Genomic DNA, 23,072 nt, shown 5'->3' with positions numbered 1-23,072 from the left:
TAATTTCGTAACATTTTTATGTAAGGAAGAACAACATATATAATTTCTGTACATAATTTAGCTTCGTATATACAAAACAATAGATACAAATCTTTGGCGAAATTATATACATTAATAACGTAACAAAGAGAGTATTTCTGCATAAATAAATCCATACCACAGTACACAAAACACTCGCAAACCATGGGACATTGCAAAGAGATAAATTACTATCACGTACAAGGTACAAATATTACAAATTCACATATAAAAGATTTGTATAGGTATAGTCGCTTACGATTAATACTCACTTCATAGTCATGAAAACCTAGACTTAACAATTACCGAGTGTTGCGGTGCAAAATTGACATAATCACGGCTCAAACGAAAACCTGTCAAACGCCAAGACAACTCATTAAGTACGAATGTGCATTACCAAGTGACACTTTGACAAAAACTTGATTGTACAGCTGCATACGAACATGACTATAATCGGGATTCAAGGTACACTTATACATTAATCAGTGCAGTGTGTCGTAACAACAATACAGGGATGCCACCGTCGCCACCCACCTTCAATAAATAACAGAACAGCATCGCGAACACTCTGACTCGTCGAATATGAACACTTTTTGAATTAATTAACCTAATTCGATCGGAGAACAATTTAGAAATATGTGACCGTGACAGCGCACCCTGTGTGTGAGTTATGGAATCAGTCGGATCGCGGTGATAAAATTAGATAACGCTCGATGGTAGTTTTTCGAATTGAGGCATCGTTTGGCTGCCCCGTCTCCGGGGCAAGGTGCCGCTCCCGGGCACGCAAGACACTTCGGGACAGCCATAGGAGAGGAGGAGGTCCACCAGGCTTCTGCTGGCGGCGGCGGACACGTCCGCTGAGACGCTGTTGCTCGTCTGAAGCTTCGCCGCCGCTATGCTGGCGGCGGCGCGGGCGTAGGCCAGGCACGTGCGCCCGTCTTGGTCCACGGCCTTCACGTTCGCGTTGTGCTGCAAAAGGTCACGATCAGTTATTTGTCAAGGTGTTAACGATAAAACGATTCGATACAGAGTGACTCTAGAAAATCATCTTTGTGTTAATTGGAATCGTTTCAATCTTAAAGTGCCGCTGAGGCGAAAAGGTTCGGCAAGCCGTACCACTCATTTAAGACTAATAGAAAAAAAAAAAATTTAAATGAGTTAATAGAAAAGATTACCAACTGTTATCGTAATATCAATGAACAAATGTTACAAAATATTTTTGAGAACAGGAAAGTGAGAGTGAGAAAATGTTTAAAATGGAGGACACTTCGAACCATTTCTTTCATTTTCACTGTTACTTTTTTAAATGAGTCTCTGATGTTATTTATTTTCTTCGTAAGTGTCCAATAATTAAGTAATTTGTTGAGAATGTTGAGACCTACCAATAATGCATTTTCTCAAGCTAGGCAACCACTAAAACCAATTTGTTCAGAGGGTTGCATATCGTAGATCATACTAACATTATTCGATTTCTAGTGAAAGAGTCTACAAACTTTCAGCGCCTACTAGGATCCCACATTCATTTATAGACACTCTATACATTGGTCCGCTGTACAGGTTTGCACTCTAATATACATCCTGTAAACCTAACGTACAGAATATGGTGGTCAGGGGTCAGGCTGTTGACATTTGGTGAACACCAAGAAATCGATATAAAAGAGGAAGGACCGAAATCAAAACACAGATTGGCAAAGTCTGTGCTTAGCATGTCCGTCAATCCGATTAGACTCTCGCATTTAAATATTTTTGATATGTAAAGAGTCAACAGAGCCATCGAATATGTTTCTCTTGAATTAATTAACTAAAGTGTTCAAACTTCCCTGCCTCTACAATATTCTTTGCAACATATTTCAGTTGAAATTTTCTCCCGTCTGGGCACTCTATTTAATAATATAATTTATTCAAGTACTTACAAGGACTAGTTAAAAAAAAAAACATTTTCTGTTACATTTCTCATTCCCAATTTAGAGGTACATATTTGCTTTCTTTTACACCAAACCGAACATTCTATTTTTACTTCAATGCTACCTATATAATTTTTTTCTTCTTGATTACCTTTAATTATCCTCGTACGCCACAAAAAAATCCCCACATAATTTTTCCATATCGTTTCAGACCATATTTCATTAAAACTTTGATCAAATGTTGACAAAACAAACGAAAACAACAGCTTCTCTTGTTTGATCACAGCGGTTGGTATTATTTCCAAATGAATTAGACCGATAAAACAAAAATTCGGCTATTTTTCAATGTTTAATCAGCGAAACCAGACCGCTTCATGATTAAAAGCAATTCACATTAATTGTGGCCACCGAAACCACAAACTTTTTCCGACAAAATCCTTCACAAACTTGACCAATCGCGATTTGCGGTTGTCAAACTAAAATTCTGATGAATCGTTCATTGTTGCTGACCACATTTTGTTAAATAGTCTGCGCAGAAATCTGGACGGCGGCCTCAAAACCGCGCTCGTTTCCTTCCAAATTATCGTTTTTATCAAATTGCGAACGTTTCCGCTTAATTCTAAATAAAAGACGTCGACAAAACATGAAATTCTGCTGATTCTGCTGAAATAACAAAATTATGATCGAATATTTAACCGATTCGACGGTGATAATAATCTGACTGTGATTAAAAACGAGCCGCCCGTTGTGGGACTTGTGGGCGTGTCCATGGATGTAATAGGTAAACAGTTGTATTAGGCATTCACAATCTTTTTGGGACCGAGTTGGCTATGATTTTTTCTTTTCATGTTGGACTAACTGAGTCAGTGATGCAACGGATGCAATTTTTTTTTCTGTCAGTGTCTGTTCGACATTTTCTTGCCACCGTATTGCCAGATTTATTATTTTAATATTCGTAAGAAACTAAATGATTTATTAAGTGTGTAAAAATAATTTAAATTCCGTCAAAGGAACAGTCAAAATTGCTAAAATAATTTTATTACGATAAACATTTTCTATTAAACGATTTAATTTAATTTAAAAAGGACAGACCAGATTTAAGAGATCCAGTAACAATGTACCTATTCAGAAAATATAACCCTAAACCGTAGAGGGATATGGAGGGAGCACTGCCTATGCTGGCAATGTAAAGGAAGCGGCACGTCGCGAGACCTCTACGGAGACCTTTTATGACGCCTTTTAAAATGACCGCCATAGGCGTCGGTGTTCCGTCATTGTACTGGGATTTGCTTTTTTACACGTGAACCGGTTGGTGAATTGTCTTTGTATTTTTTCAGTTGTATAACTTTGATCTGTTTTTATTTTGAACTAAATATTTACGGTCGTCTTCCCACAATTCCTACAAAAATTGTCCCTAGAAAAAAGTTAAAGGGACGCCACTGGAAAGATGAAATATCTGCGTTAACTTCGGTTTCGCTCGGCTCATCTGGAGACCTTTTATTAGGTCTACAGAAAAGCGCGGTCGTATCCACTTTTTTGAAGAGTGCTCCCTCCATATCCCTCTACGCCCTAAACTGAAAACAACCTAACCTAACACAAGAAATGTCAATTTCCTTTAGGGAATTTAGGTACTGCCAACAAAATCACTAGATGGTCATAACCAACTCGGTCCCAAAAAGATCGTGAATGCCTAATAAGTATTAATCGTTTGCTATTTACCTTTTGATAACGTGTCTTGTACATTTAGAGAATGTCTGAAGTTAGTGTGTACTGTTCAAAAATAAAATGCACGGCGATGGCTCCAAAATTAATGCAGATCGTGGCAAACTCAATGTAGATCTAATTCGACCACAGTCCCGGGCCAAAAGTGTATGATTTATAAAGTCCATTTTTTTTTTAATCAATTGTCAGTGTCAAAATTCCCTCAAAGAACAGGCTGTATCACCCTGAAACCTTACATTTCGGAACACCTCTATCGCAAAATCTCCCTAGATCAGGTTTGAGGTTATGTTAGTAATTTTCAAATGTCAGAAAAGTTTCAGGTGTAACCAAATTTTATACCAAAAGACAAGAAATAAAGACCATAATGACACTGAAAAGGGCAACTGAAGATATACAGCAAAATGGGAATTTATTTAATGGGTAATATAAGCAGTTTACCTATTCATCTTTAGAATCTAACCCCCAATCGTCTTCCGAATATGATTCTGCGGAAAGTTGAATTATTATTGAAAGAATGTCCTCAATTGGTAGATTTCCCATCTCTAATCAGTTCCTCTCAGTGACGAACACCATTGGCCCATATATTAAAATTATAAAAGAAAATACCTCGCTCGAATATGTGTGCATCTTTAGGTACTGCAATTTAGCATGGTCGGTTTTTTTCTCTGCATTTCTTCACGTAATCTAATCATAGCCAATTTTTCTCGTTGTGTTAGATCCTTGCTTTCGGAAACTCATTTAACTTTTTATTTTTATTTAAATGTAATTGCGGCTTCACTAGCGCAAGCGCCTTCACAATTCACATCAATGACTGACATACTGACATACAGTTGACATTTTACGTTGCCAACCTAATTACTATCAAATAACCAGTGGCTCATACCAACCTAACAACACTTTGACAATTGATTATTAAAAAAACAGACTTTACATAACTGCTCCTGATGAAAAGTTTCTGGCTACATATAATCTGTTTCAAAATCAAAAATCCAGCAACACTGCATTCTACCTCGAAAATACAACCGACAACGTCGCCAACTTTTGTTTTTAGTGTGTCTGCAAGTGTCAGAAAAAATGGGGTTATGAAAGAAAATTGTTGAGAGTCGTTTCGGGCGTAGTTCATAGTGTTTTTTTTTATTCTCATTTTATTATTTCACTCAAAAGGTATGATATGGTAGCTACCACCTTTTTGTACGTAATAATTATTTTGTGTTACGTAAATAAACTCAACAATTCAATGTCAAATTTTTGCGGGAGGTTGGGCCAACCCAAAAATGAATCTTATTCTAGGGATTTCTTTTTTTCTGCCAACATAATTCAACAGGTGGTGGATTTTTGATTTTGAAACAGATTATAGGTAAAATTTCTGAGTTCGCTAGAGGAAGAATAATTATAAATTATTATTGTAGGTTAGGTCTTACTTGTCACTAAGGGTGATCTCTTTTGATGCAATGAAATCACCAATTTGACAATGAGAGATATCGAAGATTTGGGCTAACGTACAGCGTGATCCACAATGACTGAGTCTGTTGGCAATGAAACAATTGAAAAATATTGGTGTTTTTCTATTTCGTAATTGGCACTGACCGGATGTGTTAACTTGACACGACATTGAAAAAAAAATTGGTTATGTCGGGTATGTTTATGCTATGTATGTATGTATGTATGTATGTATAGTGAAATTTTTTTAATAAACAATTGTCAGTGTCAAAATGAAGTAAAAAACCATACTGTACCACCCTAAAATTTGGACATATGGACCAGCTGTATAACAATTTGACACCAAATCATGGTTAAGGTTATGTTCACTTCACTTCCCGTACCTTTCTTCCGTGAATCCATTTTCAAAACAAATTTAATGAGAAATCAGGAGAAACCTTTTCGAATTTGAAATAAACTCTCGCTCGTTGGGGCGCAGGCTCAGTTACATAAAAAAATGTTGACACTCAATGTGACCAATCGTATTATCATGAAAATCACAGTTTGGCTCATACCAACAAGACAACGTTTTGACAATTGTTTATTAAAAAAATTCAACTATATGTATGTTTATCCCTTATATACCACTCTAGTTTATGCTATTACAAAAATGACCCTTTGATGGTAAACGTCAAATTCTCCTGTCAACTCTGTCAAAGCTGACAACCGGAAATGCGTTTAGATTATACAGTGGTACCAAAATCATTCAAATTTTCATTGCTACCAACAGATTCAGTCATTCTTGATCACGTTGCAGAAAAAATTAAGGATACAAAAAATTACAAATCGCGATCATTCACCATTTTGGGAAAGTTTTAGGTGGAAATTTGCAGAAAGTACATCGGATAGAATGGATAGATAGCATTGTAGACTTTACTAATATTATTGAAACTTCAAGTACCAATAACAAGGGAAGTAGAAATTACTAGTGCCTTAAAATTTGAAGATAAATAAGTGAGTTCATGTTCGATTTTTTTTTTTGTGATCCGCTTGAAGATAAAATATTATATATCATGCAGAGTAGAAGCTCTTTTTGTGCTTCGCCCAGTTGTCGACCTCAACTGCGTTTCGGTCTTCAATCTCTGGGCTTAGCACAAAAAGAGACACTTCTACTCTTAGGGCCGGTTGCACCAACGCCAGTTAAAGTTAACTGTAGGTTAAAATGCTTCGTTACTTTAGTTATCTATTGTTATAACAATGTTTTCGTATATTTTAATCTGTACTTAAATTTAACTCACGTCGGTGCAACCGGCCCTTAATGATATAATATACTATTATCACAATCATGAATTCTAGAACCTCCTAGTTGTGATGTTTGTTGTTATTTAAAATGATCAGAGTGGAACAGAAACTTATCGTCAAAATCTTAACACGCAAGCTGTACTTCTTCGGATACGGCATGCCGCTCGTATTTGCGTAATGTATCTGTATCGAATCATTTTCCATTTGGTATCGCGATCGCTCATTTCCTTCCACTTCCACTTACCCATATGAGCAACTGAGCTACGGCGAGGTTTCCCATCGCGCAGGCCAAGTGCAACGGACTCCTCAAATCCCTAGGTCCCACCGTCGAGTTGACTTGTTCGGTGTTCGCCGCCGCCAACACGTGCACAATAGCTTTCATGTTGGAACTGCAGACCGCATCGACCAGCTGCTGTCCCAACGGCATCGTGTTGTTGGGCGGCGGCAAGAACTCTTTGCCTTCGTACTTCGCCCTTATCCACCTTTCTTTCTCCTCTCTGCTCGACGTGGGTCCAGGTTTCGTTCTGCCCTGCGTCCGACACTCCCACACGGAGTTGGCGACAGTGTTGCCGATCGCCAACATCACGCTCAGATGGCCGGAACTGGAAAACAAAAGTCGGTTAGATCGCGTCGTCACAAGGATGGAAACCACTCACGGCCACTCGTCCAAATCCAACGACCTAACTCTAGAAATGTGAGATCCGAGGTTCCGGTGAATCCCCGAACATTCTATGCACATGAGAACGCCGAGATTCAGACTAGCCCAATCCGGATCTGGAAAACAATCGGTTATTGTCGCGAGTTGTCGTTGTTACGCTGGGGGACGTACTGGTTGCGTCACAGTCGACACAGAATCCGTTTCCAGGTACACGACTACGTATTGATTGTATTGTGGCGGCCTCCATTGGGTTGTTCTGTTTCTTCCCCTTGGAAGATTCGTTCAGTTGGAGAGAATTCAGAATCTGTTGCTCTATTGCAGCTACCCAATCGTCGCGTTCTTCGGAACTCGACGCCTCGAAGTGCCACTGTTTGTTGTCGAGGGACACGATGTAGAACTCGTAACCGTCAGGGTCTGCAACAACCGACAAATGACCACCACGTTTCGCACAAGTCTTTGCCTCCCACTCACCGTCATATTCCGAGTTCTTCACTCCGCTGCTCTTCATCCTCCTGTGCCTCTTCTTCACGTTCGGCGTCTCCGTTTTGATTCCGTCGCCGTTGACAAAAGAACTACTGTTCGACAAGACGAGACCTTCGTCGCCGCTCACTTGCGAGTACTTCGAACTGGGGTCCTTGACCGCTTCGAACGCACTCAACAACACCTTCTCCGTGGTCCTTCTGTCCTTCCCTGAAACCACAAATCGAGATTGTTGCCGACGGGACAGAATTCGAGACCAACCGCTCAGCGACAGTCCACCTAGCCCCTCGTTAATACTGCTGCTGCCGTTGGTCCCCGCCACCGTGATGATCGACTTCGACCCTCTCGGCTTCTGGCCGGGGACTTTAACCGTGACGTACTGCAACGAGATCTCCTTGCCGTGGACGTCGTCCATGTAGTCGTGCAAGCTCGGGTGGTAGGTCAGGCGGCCGTCGTCGCACAACGTCACGTACTTCTTCTTCCACTCTTTGTTCAGCGGCTTGCTGCTGCGCTTGTACAGGTAGCCTTGCTTCAAGGGGATGGCCCTGCCGCTGCCGAAGTCCCCGACGTTCTTCAGCTTGTCGTCGCCCTTCTTCGAGGGTGTGAACAGGTTGGATCTCCGCCGACTCTTCCGCGCCGTGGTCGGGGTGGAACTGGGGGTGGGGAGGTCCTTCGGGTCCTTTGCGTTGGGCTGGACGTTGTCCAAGGGGTGGGGAGCGGCGAACTTGGCCACGTTGTTGTTCTCCGTCGGTACGGACTGCACCACGAGAGCTTGAGACGAACCGTGACTCAACGTTGACGAAGAAGAGTTCCACTTCTCGTCGGAGGACTTGAAGTTCGGTTCACTTTTGTCGCACTGACGGTGGAGGTAGTGCGTCGAGGAGGACAGAGTGTGGACCTGGCGACCTCCCAGAGAGTGGAGGTTCATCGAGTCCTTGTGGGACAGAGTATTGTGACTAGGAGACACTTGGGAGAACCCGTTGTTGGACTGGGCAGTTACTTGCGGTATGTGTCTCGGTACGGACATGGGGCCCGGAGGATGGAAGTGGTTGTTCGGCGTCGAAGGCCGAGAATTCGTGGGCGTTAGGCATGTCGTCGACACCGACAGTCGTTGTTGAACGATTTTTTGACAAGCTGCAACAACAACGACTCTATAGAAGTGCGAACCTTCTTTGTGCGAATGTCTAGACCCAAAAACTACCTTCAACTTTACAAGGTGATACAATTTCGCCTTACGAGGGCGTTTTGGCATTGTAAAACTTGATTACTCACCGTCTTGGAAGACCCGTTCCACGTTGAGACCGTAGGTGGCACACGTCTCGTAATACGAACACCTCTTCAGGTCGTTAGCCAGCTTCCTAGCTCGAGAATCGTCGATCACTCGCGGATTATTCTCGCTTATTGCGTCTGAAATGGAAGAGGAATCGTCAAATCGTGACGCTTCGATGGTTTTTTACAAGTGAAACGTCGACAAACTATTTTGCTAAGTTTTGTCGGGGCGAGTTTGCCGATCGAACAGCTTCAGAACTTTCCCTTTTCAAGATCAAAGGGGAGCAAAGTGTTGTGACAAAAACTGACGAACACACGAACGTAACTCTCTTCTCGAGTGGTTGACGATTTGCAAACTTTTGCTTAGAACTTTAGATGCTAGCTATGATACAAAGAAATGCAACGCTGTCAGTAATATTCCTATTTTTTTTTTAATAAAAAAAGGTCAGTCAAGGTTCCAACCATGTGGAAGTTTTGAAATCAGAAGAACTTTTAATGTAAATCGCAACTCTATCTAATTAAAGCATGTACGTAAATATATAATTGCCATTGCTCTACTTTGGGATGCCCTTGCTAAGCTACTTTTTTGAGGTTTAATGGTTTACAAGAGAATAAAAGGAATCAGTATATTTGGAAACCGCTGAAATTTCAAATTTGGCGGGCAATTTTGACGTAGGGACCAACCTAGAATGTCAAGTTTTTTTGATAAAATTTGTAAGTGATGATAAAATAGTGCCTGCAACTTATTCTGAAAACAGCAAAGGCTTAAACAATAAAGTAAAACGACTGTAACTGTGAGTAAAAGAATAAATTGAAACATCAAGGAAGTTGCTTAAAATGCTTGCCATCGTTTGGAATGCAAGCTTTAGCACGACGTGCCCAAGAAAACCGAACTCGACTCAGAATGCCTCTGTTTTGACGAATTTCCTGAGCGGTGTTTTGAACTCGCAAACTGAGAAACTCCCAGATGATTTGCAAGACGCCCAGTAAGTACAGGGTGATTCAAGTTTTACGGCCCGAGCGAAAACACACACTTCTAATCGATTTAAAATTCTCAAAAAATTCAGGAATGATTGTGTGACGCTGTAGAACATTCTGCAAAAATTTCAAATTTTTTAATGAAACGAGTAAATATTTCTTTTTAATTCAAAAACCGCTACATTAATTTACATAATTTTCACTGAGAGTCCTTTCAAACATTTAGGAAAAATTTGATGTCTTTGAAATCATTAAAGCATCACCGGTTTTTGAAATAAATGGAATTCGATATTCAAGTGCAAAATTTAGCTATGATTTATTATTAAATTTGGCGCTCACTTCAACAATAGAGGTGGACATGGATTATTTATGGTACTCGTACGGGACTAAAAAATTACTAGAAAAGTTATTAACAGATGTTTCCCAACAAAGAGGTATTTATTTATGACACTGCAGTTGTACAGTCGCGAGCAATAAATTTTGGTCGTCGAGGTCATTCTTTGACGCAATCGAAAATGCTCTATTGTAAAACAGTCGTAAATGTCATAACTCATAACCTATCATCATGTTGTATGACATTAATTGTCATTTTGTTCTCATTTTTTTGACACTTTGTTGACATGGGTATAATCAGGCAGGGAAATTTTTTAAATTTGTGACAATCTAACTAAATTTTGAAATGACATTGACGACCAAAATTTATTGCTCGCGACAGTAAATCTTGATCATTTTTCTCTGCTAATGTTAAAATTGGAATAATTCAAAAACTAATCATTTTCTTTTGATGCGAATTTCATAAATATATTCTTTGAATTAATTGTGAATTATGAGCGTGCACGGGAAAATATTTTTTTTTGGTCGAAATCAATTTTTTTTAAATTTTATGGCTCTGAATGAAGTGATACGGGAAAATTGATTGCACACATTTGAAGCCTTACATCAAGGAAATGTAACCTTAACATTTCGTAATTTTTACTAATTTTTTAATAGGGTTAATCGTGCGGGCGGTAAAACTTGAATCACCCTGTACTTCTTCGTGACTGATTTTCAGTCTCGTGAAGAATTTCTTCTTCTGTAATTAAAATGCGATCTTCTCGTTGGCAGCCAAAATCGTGCTTATTCATTTCGAAACGACCGAGATCGCGTAGATGCTACACAACGTTTACAAAGGCTCGTGCATTGGAAAGTATCCTTTGAGGAAACCTTTCACCATAGATTTGCCGTGCTAGCTCTGAATGTCCACCGGGCTTGCCATAGATCGAAGACCATATCGGTTTTCTCCAGGTTGGTGAAAGATATTTGTGATTGAAATTGAGGTTAAGATTGAGGTTCTTATCAAAGTGACCTAATTTTCAATTAAATGACAACAAAAAAGTCTACTGTGATTTTTTTTCGACCCATAATTTCATAAAATTCAGTGGCCCCCAAACTTTATTTGAAAAAATGTTAGTCCCTTTTTCCAGAAAAATATCAACATTTGTATGAGGCCATTATTGGCTCAATCGTTACATATTGTGGAGTTCTACCATTGGTTAAAATATCTGCACAACTTTTAAAGTAACCCTGTTCCACAAGATCTACCTCGAGAAAACTTTTGCTCAGTAACTTCAAGAACCCCATGTTTTTGAAAATTTCTTTCCAATTAAAAAGTTTTTCAATGTAGTGGGGAAAAAATTTGAAAGGGACATGTCAGAAGAATAGGATGGATGGAGCAACAAGTTTCTTGTCCAGTTGGCTCAGATTTGCACAATATTCCTCTGCGCTGGTTTAACTGCTTGGGATACAATCCATTATGAATAAATGAAAAGTGATCATACGATTTTTTTCAACGGACGGATTTTCTTTCGTCTTCTTTGGAGTGGTAGAACTGGCACGTTTCGATCATTTTGTTGCTTTTTTAAATTCTTCACCTGCTACACTGAGCAATTTCTTCAATATTTCTGCAACCATGTGTAAAAAGATCTCTCCACTGATTAATCATGATGTTTTGAAGAAGAGGACATTTAATGTATGGTGCTCTTGCATTATTTATCGACCGCAAACATATCAGAATACTTGTAAGAGAACTTAAACAACTGTATTTTTCTTGGTTTCCATACATCCTCCTTCTGTTTTGTCTTTCGGAAAATAAGTACCAAGAAAATGCGCTTTGTATTTGGCAATAAACAGTGGACATTGGGAGTTAGATCTAACTAACAAGGGGAATTCATCAAATATTTTGAAAGAGGCCGTGGACACCAAGGACATTTTCTCTTCTTTTTTTTTCTTCTAGAGAGCAACAAGTTTTTTGTAAATCAATTTAGCATAATAGTCCTGCACTAGACAAATCAAATATTCAATCAGTAGTATTACACCAAAAATCCAAAAAACGTTGTGAACCTTTCAGTCTTCATTTGATACCTTAGTATTTTGTCTTTGAATCAGAACGCTGAATCTAAGCTTAATTATTCATGGTAGTAAATATTTCAAGAAATCATCGTGGATACTGATCAGTGATGGCTGGATTTGTCTTCGAGATCAGTTTGTAATCTGGTGTTAACAATTTTGGCATCTATTGGATCTTTTCTGAGTCTACTTTCTTGTGAATTGTTTTTCCCAAGTGATCTAGTCTTTTGGGTCTAAATTTCATCCAGATTCCTCCACTGTGGAAAACATATCAATGTTTTCTGATCCCACAATGATTTTGGGGTGCCTGGCGTTTGGTACATTCTACAAGACCTCTATATTGGCTTGTTCTTAACCACTTAGCTACAGATGCCTACTCTAGAAGACCAGAGCAAAAACTGGAACTTGCTACCTATTCTAGTGACATTTTGAAACAGATCACTAAAAATAGTGACATTTGAAAAGATGTTCAAAACAAAGCTCCTTTTTGACAACAGGTTTGCGTACCGGCAAAATAACAATAGTTACCTGTTGCAATAAAACACCTTCGAGTAGACTTCTCTTGTAGATTTTCAAAAAAGCGATTCTAATCAATTCACACTATTTTTTATTTTGCAAACCAGTCGCAGGTTTTTTCAAATTTGGGTCCAATGAAACAGATAATTGAAATCGAGGACTTGCAATTCCAAAAACATTAATGAACCAAGCGAGACAAATCCAGTTTGGTAAAGTACAGAAAGTGACAGTTTAGAAATCACCGGTTACGGTGTCGTAATAGCGTTTTTTTAACATTATTACGTCATTCTTCGCAGAACCATCAAAGAAAACAATGCAAAAATCCAAGATAAAGTCCATAATTTTCAGCGAACATAATAGGAAAGCAAAAGAAAAAAATTAATAACACGGTAGAAGCGGACATGCAGCCAACGCAAAAAAAGTCCTAAGCTTGTATAATTTCCTGGCTAGGAGAACACTCCTGAAATCCTGAAATTACACATAATTCACTATCTCCATGCTAATAACTGTTAGACACGTAACATATTCATTATCCACTTTATCCTCGCTCACTATCTATTCTTCGGTATTTGCACCGTCAATACCAATTTTTTGTTTCCGTCGTTACGGGCCACTAACAACAACTTTATGTAGGTTCTCTTTCAATAAACTAATGGTAAGTATCGAGCCACAAAAAGAAACAAACAACCTGGCTAAAACCTCGATAACTCCAAGGCCTTAACTCTTTGAGCGTATCGCACAGATTCCAGTCTAGACCAAGGAAGAGATCGAAAAACTTCCCGAAGTCGTTTTTCCAACTCCCCTGACCCGATTCTGACACAAAGTGTGCTTGCACGTCTTTGTTTTTGCTGGTTGACTGCCTCGTCCAGGATAAAAAAAAAAAACTACGAACAGGTGTAATCGATTCGATCCTGGAGGGTCAAGTCTAGTCCCGACAGCTCGACACGACCAAATAAAATAAACAAAACGGGCACTCTTCGGCCGTCTCCGCAAATTACGCAATTAAATTTCCACTTAAGGTCGCCATTTAAAAAACCCCTAACAAGCCGTTCGGAGGGACGTAAATAAACAACGTTAATTAACGCCGCTTACCTTGCGTCCCGACCAAGATGAGAGGTATCTCGGCGGAATTTCTGTAGTGCGACATCTTCGTGTAGTAGTTGTAGATGGCGTTGAACGAGGACTCGTTCTCCAGGCTAAAAACGAAGATAACGGCGTCCACCCAGGCGGTGAACTGGAAGAAAAAGAGAACGACCATCAGGGACGGGCGAAAAATCGGAGTCAATTGAACTATTCATTTACTTAATCACGTTTGTCTCAAAGGTAATTGGCAAGAGGGAGAGAGAGAGACGGAAAAATTCAATATGCAAAGTAAAAACAAAAGCAAAATGCTATAAAGCACAAAAAGCACTGACTCATCTGATAGAACTTCAAAGAGTTTTAACATCTTTGTGGCCATCAACGCACAAAAGAGAAATTTTAAATAATTTAGTACGTTAATAATGAATAAGTTGAGATTTTCGCTTTGCTGAATAATAAATTGCTCTTGTTTGTTTGGCAAAATCTCCAACAATCTCGAAAATGTAGAATTTAATCTGACGAATGTTAACCGACATAAGTATACGCGAAAAAAAAATTTCTTTGAAAGTCAGTTTATTTAACAGCAAAGAAACATCGATTTCATTAATGTCATCGGAAACCGACTTATCGTGGAATCAGGTGATTCAAAATAAAAGAAATTCCTTTTTGAGAGGATTTCCCTTGCCATTCAACGTGGAAACGCTGCAAGCATTCAGGGTACTTTTCCAGATTCCGCATTATCATCGGAAATTTTTGCATTGCAAATAAAAACTGTTATGCAAATATGTTTTAACAGCATTAATTCCGAATTTTGGTCATATTGGGACAGTTTGGAAGCTATCGCGACTGACAGATTGGGAGAATGTTTAGTTGTTTTTTAGTCAAAAAGACTCCCTTCAGAGTTTCCTTAGACATGTTGTCCTGTACCAAACTCTATTATTGTCCGTTTCATATTTCCACCCTCTTATGATCTGTCACCCCTTTTCTCATATATCACAATTGACTTTTAAAAATAGCCAACCCATGTAATTTATCTGTTTATAAAAATTGTCTTTTAACCACCAACGACCGTTTTATATTTGATCCTTTGTTGGAAAGGATGAAATCTATATCCTTTTGAAATAGATGAAAACCGGCAGTCAAAGAGAAATGGAAAAGCGTTTCACATTTAACCTCCAGCAATGATGAATTCGGACACCACGTCCGTCACTCGCAAGATCATCCAGGATTTGCTGTGCGACCCGCTTTCGTCCACTGATCGATACCTGATGTCTATTTGTATCAATAATCCACAATATACGTCACGTCTGTCGCTCTTCATTTACCGCAATGTAAAATAATCCCGCATCATCCACACGTGCTTACCGACTTGTAAGATCAAGCACTACTCTCTATGCATACCCTACGCACACATCGATTATAATAGTCAATTTCTTATCGTGTCTCATGAATTCCTGATGTCCTCATTTAAATATTCCACCCTCGTCGCGACTCCCGAACTTTCAAAGACACACATCTTACTCCCCATCGAAATTCCCTAACTTGCGAAACTAACCCGTCGATTGCGACCAACTAAAACGGATCGACTCCCGGAAGCAACTATTTTATGGTTTGTTTACAGTCGCGCAAAACACCCCCGAGCTGGGAAAGAAAAAGGGCGAACGCGTTAGGGGATGATGCAATTCGCCGAAAAGTTTGCGATGCGGCGGGATCAGTGAACTTTGCCGGCCCTGCAATCCTGGGCCTGCACCGGGGATGCAGTTGCGGGGTTAGGCGGTCAAAGGATTTGGAATCGGAAGGTTTGGGGGTGCGATCTTTCAAAAAAATTCTTCCAGGTAACAAATTAAAATTTTGTTGTCGATCCACAAAGGAAGAGTATTTTATTTGATGGTTCAAAAATTAAATCAGATAAAAAATTTAATTTTCTCAAAGTGCTATCAAGAATCAATGATTGATAATTTTGATACTTCGCCATTCAGGGAATCTACAATGGCGAGTTGTTCTAGTAAAATATTACAAAAGGACAAATTAGGCAATTGACAACTATTGTGCACTTAACTGAAAAAAAAGAATCTTTCAAGTGCTACTTAATCAATAAAAGCAAACACGTAAAAGCAGTAAAAAAAAATGTAAAATAAGGCAAGAGACGAAATTTTTAACTCACGCTCTTATCCGTCTCTTACGCCTGCTGCAACTCGTCCATCAGGTGGCGAAACCCCTACTGAAGCAGACCCGACAAAGCAGGGGCTGCTAGCGCCGCGGCGCCTCGTTTTTTCTCGCTCTAAAGCCGTCCTTGTCGCGAATTTTGTATTTTACAATCGATATATCGTCCCCGTTTCGCCCGTGCAACATTTCACCCCTTGCATCACGAATGCACCAGCGAATTGTTGAAATCTTTTTATATTTCATCGAAAATAAAAATAAATCAGCAAGTCCTGTACAGTTGTTGTCACGAACAGCTGGACAGAATACTCCAACAATGATTCTTTTCGAAAATCACTTCCCTCAAACGGCATCGAGTGTAGCGTTATTATAAATGTTTGTTACATCGTAGTTGGCTCTGATTTATGGTACACGTGTAGATGTGCCGCCTCTTCTGGACTTGCAAATTTGACAGTTGGCAGCTGACATTTGTCATTTTGCAGCTACCATTTTGCAATGTGTTAATTAAGGTTTTTTGAGTCCGCAGAATTTTTTCAAGACATACTGTATCAAGCAGTAAACAGACGCAATTTGCAGTGAGAGCTTAAAGCCCCTCGTTCTTAGGCAACCAAGTATTCGCATCGACTTACCATTTACCAAAGTATAGTTACGCTATATACTGTAGGTGACAACTTTCACAGTCAAGAATCCAGTCGCGCTTATCGTGCGCAGAACTGTACCTTCACGGGGCGCCATCGACAACTTTTTACCGGAGGTCGCATTTAAAGACGGCGTCGACACTCGACGTAAATTCAAAATAAACACCCCTACACCCATAGACTCTACTCAACACGCCGCCCCCAACCTCATCCTTTATCTTCCACTCGCGGCCGAATTTCTTCGCGTCTGTTCCTCTGTGGGTCGATTTTTCCCAGACGTTGGTCGAAGTTTGTGGTGACATAAATTCTGTTGCGGAGAGCGTCGCGCTTCCGAAGTCGTTTTTCTAATTTTTATGTTTCGGCTAACCCCCGGCAGGGCCGGTTCTGCTTTCCGGATTGAATTATTAATGGATTAAGCGAGCGTGTTTCTTAATAAAATTGAACGACCCTCATCGCAGCCGGTCGCGGTAATATCCTTATACTTTATTTATTAAGGAGTTTGCGTGACGGTGCGTGTACTTTAGGTAAGAAAAGGCAGGTTTGATGGCGACAACCGAGGCGCCGGTTGGACTGCCGGCGATGATAATGATGATAACGCGAACGCTTCCACGGAATCGAAAAGAGGTAACGAGAAGAAAGTTTCGAAAGAGCTATAGGGAATTTTATTTGCGACTGGGGGACTGTGGATAACGATAACGTATTAAAATTTAAACGATTTTAGATTAGAGTATCTTTTCATTTGTTATTTATAAAAATGTAAAATGGGAAGTTGGACGATTTTCAAACTGGATAGAAAAAAAAATAAATAGACTAAAACAAAATTTGTTATTTTGTAAATTGTACTCGTACATGTATGTGCAAGTAACATAAAATCATCATTCTACATTTTTTTTATTTTAAGTATATTTTTTTAATATTATAAATACTTATTTACGGTAAGTGAATTTTCCAACGTGAAAACTAGGTTTCAGACTCGAGGCGAAGCCGAGGGCCTGATTACTTTGAGCGCTGAAAATACCTGCCGTACGATATACAGAGCTGCCAACCCGATAGATTGTATTTTCTCTATATAAAAATTAAAGAAACACATTTATCGGAAAAAGAATACATGTAATAGTATATTATACAGGGTGTCTGAGCTAAGACTTTCGAGCCTAATATCTCGGTTATTTGCCAACGGATTTTTATGAAATTTAAAATACAAATACTCTTCCATGAACAATGATTCCTTCACTCCTGTCTTCTCTATTACATATTTGAATTCGTAAACTGACAAACTCTTTAATTTTTCCATTGTAAAATGCATTTACACAAAATTTTTCCATTTTTCAATACTTATGTGGGATACATCCTTCATTTTGACTCCTCAAATCCTTCTGACTTTGCTTTTGTCATATTGCGACTAATTTAAATTAATATTTTTCAAAAATTATCTGCAATTTGCCCTTATACACTTTTCTCTACATAGAAAGAATGCTTTATTTTGCCCTACGGGCTTTCCGATTCTTGATTACATTTTCTTTAAACAGCAACAGCAATTCCAAAAAAATAAAAATAAACAGTTTTGTTCCGATCCCCCCCCGTTTCCTTCTCTGTTATTTCTCTCCCCTTCGCTTCTTCAAAGCTATTTCGAGATGGTCCGACTCTGCTCTCTCTCCTATTCTGAATTTTTCTCTTCTTTCCCATGTTTCTTCGTTCACTATACCCCCTGCTACCTATATATTTAGGTCCATTCCCCTTCTTCGTCCCCTTGTTTGTTCCCGTTCAATACTTCCCATCCATTTTCTTCGATCCATTCCATCAGTCTCTTCCCCGCTGCATTTTCCACCTTGTCTTTGGATTTTCTTTTCCCATCCCACTCTCCTCTTCCCAATTTCTTGTTCCTCTTTCTCCTATTGTCCCGTTGAAGTCCCCTCCCATGAGCACACATTCTTCCCAATTTTCTTTAATTGCGTTTTCAACAGGTCTTCTTGTTGTCTTCACCTCTTTACTGTACATGGTCATTATTTTCCACCATTTATTGCCTATATGAACGTTTATTTCCATGCATCCTTCTTCTTTTCCCTTTTCTTTAATCCCCAATTTCACCCCTGTTATTATTCCCCCGGTAGCTCTTCCCTTTTTCTTTTCTCGTTTTGCCCCTTGACCTTCCCATTTGTACTGTTTCGGTAGTGACTTTCCCCTTTGTGCTTCTTTTCCGGTTTCCGTTTTCTTTGTCCATCTACCTTTTTATTCACCTTCTCTTCTTCTCTCCTTCTAAACATTTTTCTTCAGTTTCTTTCTCCCCTCTGTCATCCCTTATAAACCATTCTCCGTTTATCTCTATCTTTCTGTATCCTATTTTCCTTGTTATTCCTCTCTCTTCTCTAGCCACCTCTCTTAACTTCTTTTCTGCTTTCCTTTCTTCGTTTGTCAAATTGTCGTCTATATACATCCTCTCACCTTTTCTTTCCTTCAACTTACTCTTATTTAGCATAATGTTCTTCTTCTGCTCCCAACTTTCTATTTTTGCCAGCATCTTCTTATCTTTATTTATTCTAAATGCTTCCTTTACGTTCACTTTCACCACTCTTTCCCTTTTCAACCATTCTTCCACTCCCTCTCTATATTTCCTCTTATTCCGGTTATTATAATATTATTCTTCCTCTCTTTATTTTCTCTTTGTTCCATCTTTTCCTTTATCATTTTCATACTTTTCATCCAATCTGCCTCTTCAAACTGTCATTTTTCTTCTCTTTCTCTACCACTAATTCTTTCCTTAGCTCCCCCTTCTCCTCTCACTATCGCGAATTGCTTTTTTAGTACTTTGCTCTCCTCTCTTATTCCCTCAGTGTCCTCTCAGTTTGGTTGCCTCCCTATTTAGTGACATTTATGGTGATTTTGATGACATTTTCAGTATCTTTTCAATTGATTTAAAACCGTTTATGTCAATTAACTGTTGGCTGCAAACAGATTATCACTTTGCAAGCAGGTTTGAATCGGTTTGAAATTGAAATCAACCAAACATACAGTCACACAAATGACCTTGAACCTTAATTTGAAACCGCGTAAGAAAATACATGGGAGTTTTGTATCAGAATCCGCACACTTGAACTACTTTCGTAGCTTCAATCTCTCCCATTTTACACAATCATCGTTAGAATCTATCATGTAAATGTTTTGAGAAAAACTATTTTTAAGCGTGAACACAAATTATGGATACATATTTTTATCGTTCTGGTGTCCTATTTTAAGCGCCCACTTTCTCATCTTTAAAACCCTAACCCCTGTACTAAATTATGTCACTAGCACTGCATTTAGTACAGAATCAACAACCCCAGATCAGATGCGTGAAAGTTATTCGGAGTGACAATCTCATGAATATTCACCGGAATAATTCGTTTTACAAACAAACATATCGACGCCGCGATCTCAACTGAGCTGATGGCCGGACCGCCCCCATTTTCACCTAGCCACCGCTTTTCCTCTCGCCACCGAATAAAACCGCACCGACCAACAACAGTTACCCCAGGAGGACGCGGTTACCCACTCGGCGACGATTACAACCGCTGCGGGTAATAATTAAACAAAGTGCAAACGCATCCGATTTGCATTTTTCATCGACTTTCGCAAAATGGGGTCGCTTAACGGTAATACCTGCAGTTCCGGAGGTCCGCCTTCGTCCCTGATCAGCAACAGATAACTCTGATTGTCGACGAGGATTTCCTTCTTGAACCGGCCCCCTTCCGGCGACTCTTCCTGCATGTACGACCCGGTTAGGTAGCGATGGACCAGCGCCGATTTTCCAGAAGACAGCGAACCAACTATCCCCAACCGAAGGTCCGGGACGGTCCTCGACAGCGTCCATTCTTGGCTGTTGACGAAAGAATCTGCAACAAAACGACGAATTTACATTTCGAAAAAATCGTCCAGGCAACCAGTAATACATATGTCTAGTTCGTGGTGTGAGTACTTTTACGATTTATTGTCGAATTAAACCACTGAATCCGCATAAAGTCCATAAAGGTGTCACGAGAACGCTAAAAGACCTGTCACCTTATCACTTTTTCAGATCGTAAAATCCCCGGAATGTCTGTCTGGCATTTGGTAGCGTCGCATTTACGTGACAGGAAGTCCCCCGAGATGTGTCGTGAATTCGAATTAATGCAGAAAAATCGGAGAGCTCTGAACGAACAGTAACGAAAGCAAGATTTACAGAAAAAATCGAAGCAGAAGGTGTACTAAGTGGAGTATTAACTTTACCTCCTCCGCCTAGATTTTTCCCCCCTACATTTCTGTTTCTTATCTTCGACAACATTGCATGCTTGGTATTATTATACACCTCGATAAAAGTACGGGATTCTTGGAAATAATTTCTATTAATTGTCTCTCGAGGATTAACTTATCACACTTTACGGTCGATTTGATTCCGATAAAACGACTACGAGACGTAATTACCCGTCTTGAGAGACACGCTTAGCCAACGGTGTTTCAGCCAGTTGCTGCCAGTTGGTATAAAGTGTTACCCTTTTTCGTTATCCATTTGAATTACAAATTTACTGTTCTTTCCATCACAACAAACACGTACAAGTTAGTGTGTCAGAAACTGCTTGTTTCCTTCCAATTTATCAAGATCAATCAAAAATTATAATATAATTGGAACAGTGTTGCACCACGGGTCTGTGTTCTCATGTTTTATTCTATCTTAGAGTTTATTAAATCCTGATTAATTTGAATAAAAACCTTCATGTTTAATATGTTATGTTATCAATGGGTAAACAATATTAAAAACAAATAACAATTTTTTATTAAATAAATTACTTTATTATTTACTTTCATTACTTAAGATATTACTTTCAACATGACATATCTTATCGTTGCAAGGACAGAATAACTTTCTATAAATAAAAGTCTTGTTTATAAATGCAAATCCTTCACAACACTCTCAACTGACACTAACTCACCCTTTAAATCGATTAATTTTAAAATTAACACTTTTCGTTATCTGATATACAGGCTGTTTCATAAAAAACGTCGCAAGCTCCGTTATTTATTGTCCGATTTTAATAAACAAAAGAAGCGATACAATGGTTAAAAAAACACTACAAAGCGGCTTGATTTTTTTATTTTTTTCAACATTAATTGTTATGTCAAATAAGTGTCACTTTGTTTTTTTTCAAATGGAAACATTTATTTATTTTTATTCTGGTAGAAATATTTTTTTTGATTTCATTGATGTCTAACATGTTGACTTTTGTGCAATAAAAATTCAAGAAAATAAATAAAAAGATTTATTACGTTAGGATGTTTTATTATTAGTGAATTTGAAAAAAAAAATCAAGTGCGCCGTGGAAAACGATGACAATGTGAAAGGGATAATGTCATTTAAGTATTTAGGTCGTATTTCCACTGTCATTGTCATTGTTTTCCACGGTGCGCTGGATTTTTTTTTTCAAATTCATTAATAATTCATTTTTCTTGAATTTTTATTGCACAAAAGTCAACGTGTTAGACATCGTTGAAATCAGAAAAAATCTCTACTATAATAAAAATAAATATGTACATGTTTCCATTTAAAAAAACAAAGTGCCAGTTATTTGACGTAACAGTTAATGTTGAAAAAAATAAAAAAATAAGCCGTTTTGTATTATTTTTTTTAAACCATTGTACTGCTTCTTTTGTTTATTAAAATCGGACAATAAATAATAGAGCTACGGTTTGCGGCGTTTTTTAGGAAACGGCCTGTATAAAACTATAGTGTACGGTAATTTTTTTGACCATTTGATTGCAAAATGATTTCTTTAACACACCAACAGTTGTTAAACAAGTATTTTTTTTAGATTCAGCAGAAGAATCAAAGTACTAGGGCCTAATACATAAAGTGAAATTTGGAATCGTTTCAAACGAAAATAGAATCATAATAATATAGAAGCACATGAATCTAATTTGTCAAGTCTTTCAATGTTGCCAACAGAGAAAACAGAAAAAAAAACATGTGAAAATGTTTAGAACAATGGATTTATTCCGCGTCCATATTCTGATTTGCTTTGCAAATGTATTGTGGGTTGCATTTTCAAATCCGTCGGACGTGATATACCCGGTATATTTTCTGATCTAAATTTTTATTTCGACAAGCAGAAACTTTTGAAAATCGTACAGTCAGAAGAGGCTCTCGTTTGTAAAATGTTGTCAACAGAGAAAAACATTAAATTTAATTATTTATTTGAATTGAAATGTTTCTTAAATTTTAGGATAATAGCTTGACATGGTAATTTTTCTGTATTCCGTGTTCAGCGTTAATACATTTTAATTAACTTTCACTGGGTGCACCTTGTAAATCTGTTCATTTTAAAATTTTTGTTAGCTACGCGTATCTTCCCTTTTTTGGTGATATGGTCATGTTTTTTTGGATTTTTGAAATTTAAAGAACATTTTTAGCATTAGATAAAAGAAAGGTCGAGCAATAAATTTTGGTCGTCAATGTCATTTCAAAATTTGGTTAGATTGTCACAAATTTAAAAAAAATCCCTGCCTGATTATGCCCATGTCAACAAAGTGTCC

General features: G+C 38.5%; 1 protein-coding gene and 1 long non-coding RNA gene across 3 annotated transcripts in view; one reads left to right on the top strand and one right to left on the bottom strand.

The window, feature by feature from the left end:
* Window positions 1-23,072, bottom strand: part of CenG1A (Centaurin-gamma-1A) — a 107,454-nt gene continuing 84,382 nt past the window's right edge. For both annotated transcript variants that reach the window (XM_069055428.1, XM_069055427.1), the window contains exons 2-10: window positions 20,169-20,401; window positions 13,744-13,885; window positions 8,776-8,910; window positions 7,765-8,637; window positions 7,495-7,713; window positions 7,195-7,437; window positions 7,022-7,139; window positions 6,610-6,967; window positions 1-987 (exon numbers count right to left, since the gene is read on the bottom strand). In XM_069055428.1, the coding sequence (XP_068911529.1) occupies window positions 718-987; window positions 6,610-6,967; window positions 7,022-7,139; window positions 7,195-7,437; window positions 7,495-7,713; window positions 7,765-8,637; window positions 8,776-8,910; window positions 13,744-13,885; window positions 20,169-20,401 (2,591 nt within the window). In that variant the 3' untranslated portion in view covers window positions 1-717. The remainder of the gene's footprint in view (window positions 988-6,609; window positions 6,968-7,021; window positions 7,140-7,194; window positions 7,438-7,494; window positions 7,714-7,764; window positions 8,638-8,775; window positions 8,911-13,743; window positions 13,886-20,168; window positions 20,402-23,072) is intronic.
* Window positions 5,315-5,690, top strand: LOC138136286 (uncharacterized). The gene is made up of 2 exons (XR_011161240.1): window positions 5,315-5,476; window positions 5,563-5,690. It is a non-coding gene; the product is annotated as an uncharacterized lncRNA (long non-coding RNA).

The sequence above is a fragment of the Tenebrio molitor genome, chromosome 8, assembly GCF_963966145.1.
Source record: "Tenebrio molitor chromosome 8, icTenMoli1.1, whole genome shotgun sequence".
NCBI lineage: Eukaryota > Metazoa > Arthropoda > Insecta > Coleoptera > Tenebrionidae > Tenebrio > Tenebrio molitor.
This window is presented reverse-complemented; position numbering and strand designations above follow the sequence as displayed.